We start from the raw sequence: 1,407 nt of genomic DNA, 5'->3' as shown, positions 1-1,407 counted from the left end.
GCCCTCCGAGGCCTTCAGAAAACTTGGGCGCCGCCCTCCGCCCGCAGCTCCGGCCCGAGCTCCCCGAGCGCGGACGGCCGCTGGCCGTCCCCACCCGGCCGCGACTCGGGTCCGCGGCGGGCACTTACCTCCTCGCGGCGCCGGGCGGCAGCGGGCGGCGAGCTCGCGGCGGCTCCCGCTGGAGTGCGCGGGGCGCGGAGGAGCGCGCGCCTTTAAGACTCTTCCCCCAGACTCCGCCAGGTGGTGTCACGCCGCCCGGCCCTCGCGGCTCCCAGCCCCGCTGCCTCCCGGCCCTTGGCGGGCAGAATCCCCGCCGCTCGCTCCCACCCCGCGCCCTGCCGCGCCGGCTCCTGCGGAGTTGGGCCAGGAACACCGGAGGACAGGAGGGGCGCAGGACGGAACACTCGGATGCCCACGAGAAAGCCGCCCATCCTACCCATTCTAGCTTTGGCTGACCGGGGTGGGAGCTGAGGAATCTATTTTTTCGACCGCGTGCTGGGGGCGGGGGTGGGAGGAGAGGCTCGAGAAGTCCGGACCGAGGGCATGCGAGTATCTCCCCACTGCTGTCACCTCAAGTCCGTGCTAACTGGTCCTCTCGCCCTGGAGCCAAGGTGGCCCGCCTCCCCCAGTTACCATTAAAATGACTGAAGAGATAAACTAGCGGGAGCACAGTTGCCGCTTAACGCTGGAGACATGCGTCATTCACGCTCCTGAAACGTAGAAAAGTTTAAGAGGACCCGCGGGGAGGCTGAAGGAACTCCACACATTCATCAAGCCGGGAGCAGGAGCGGACTGGGCAGCCCCAGCGCAACCCGCCCCCGGGCGCCTCCTCCGGGCTCCGGGTACAAGTGAGGGTCACACGCGAGCGCGGCACTTGGGAGCCCTCCGCCCAGGTCAGGGCTGAGGGCACAGGTTTGCAAGCGTAAACTAGGTCTAGCTCCAGGCCATTATGAAAATTTTACATCATGTGTCTCCTCTGCCAAGAATTTTTTTTTTTTTTTTACATTTGTATGGAGATTTCAAACTGCATTAGTAATTAACTCCGTTTTTCTGTCTTCATTGCCTATTGCCGTTTCTTTTATGTGAATATCTTCCTCATTCCTGAGTTCCTTGTTTTGATTCATTTCTCACACCACCGGAACGCTTCTTTGAGGAATCCTTGGGGGACGGGCGGATGGATGGTGAACTTTTTGAGCCTTGGCGAATCTCAGAATGTCTGTTCATTTGTACACTCAAGCACTCGTGAGATATAGGATTCTAGGGCGGTAACCCTTTATTTACACTTACAACTCTCTAAGACAGTGATGTTGCTAGCATTAAACAAGGAAGTGAATGTTAAAGTGTTTTCTTTGCTCTGTGGCTGAGACATAGAAGATTCATGAGTGAAACTATTTATGACTATCTTTT

At 58.4% G+C, this 1,407-nt stretch overlaps 1 protein-coding gene across 1 annotated transcript in view; it reads right to left on the bottom strand.

Annotated features, from left to right (window-relative positions):
• The window catches only part of NTN1 (netrin 1), a 206,007-nt gene extending 205,576 nt beyond the window's left edge, over window positions 1-431 (bottom strand). Inside the window, exons 1-2 of the mRNA XM_021706141.1 lie at window positions 328-431; window positions 24-210 (exon numbers count right to left, since the gene is read on the bottom strand). Of these exons, the coding sequence (XP_021561816.1) occupies window positions 24-210; window positions 328-431 (291 nt within the window). The remainder of the gene's footprint in view (window positions 1-23; window positions 211-327) is intronic.
• Window positions 432-1,407: the final 976 nt, after the last annotated feature.

Source organism: Carlito syrichta, unplaced genomic scaffold (genome assembly GCF_000164805.1).
Source record: "Carlito syrichta isolate Samal-C Ts95f unplaced genomic scaffold, Tarsius_syrichta-2.0.1 Scaffold315198, whole genome shotgun sequence".
NCBI classification, from domain to species: domain Eukaryota; kingdom Metazoa; phylum Chordata; class Mammalia; order Primates; family Tarsiidae; genus Carlito; species Carlito syrichta.
The sequence above is the reverse complement of the archived record's forward strand: the minus strand, read 5'-3'. Positions and strand labels throughout refer to the sequence as shown.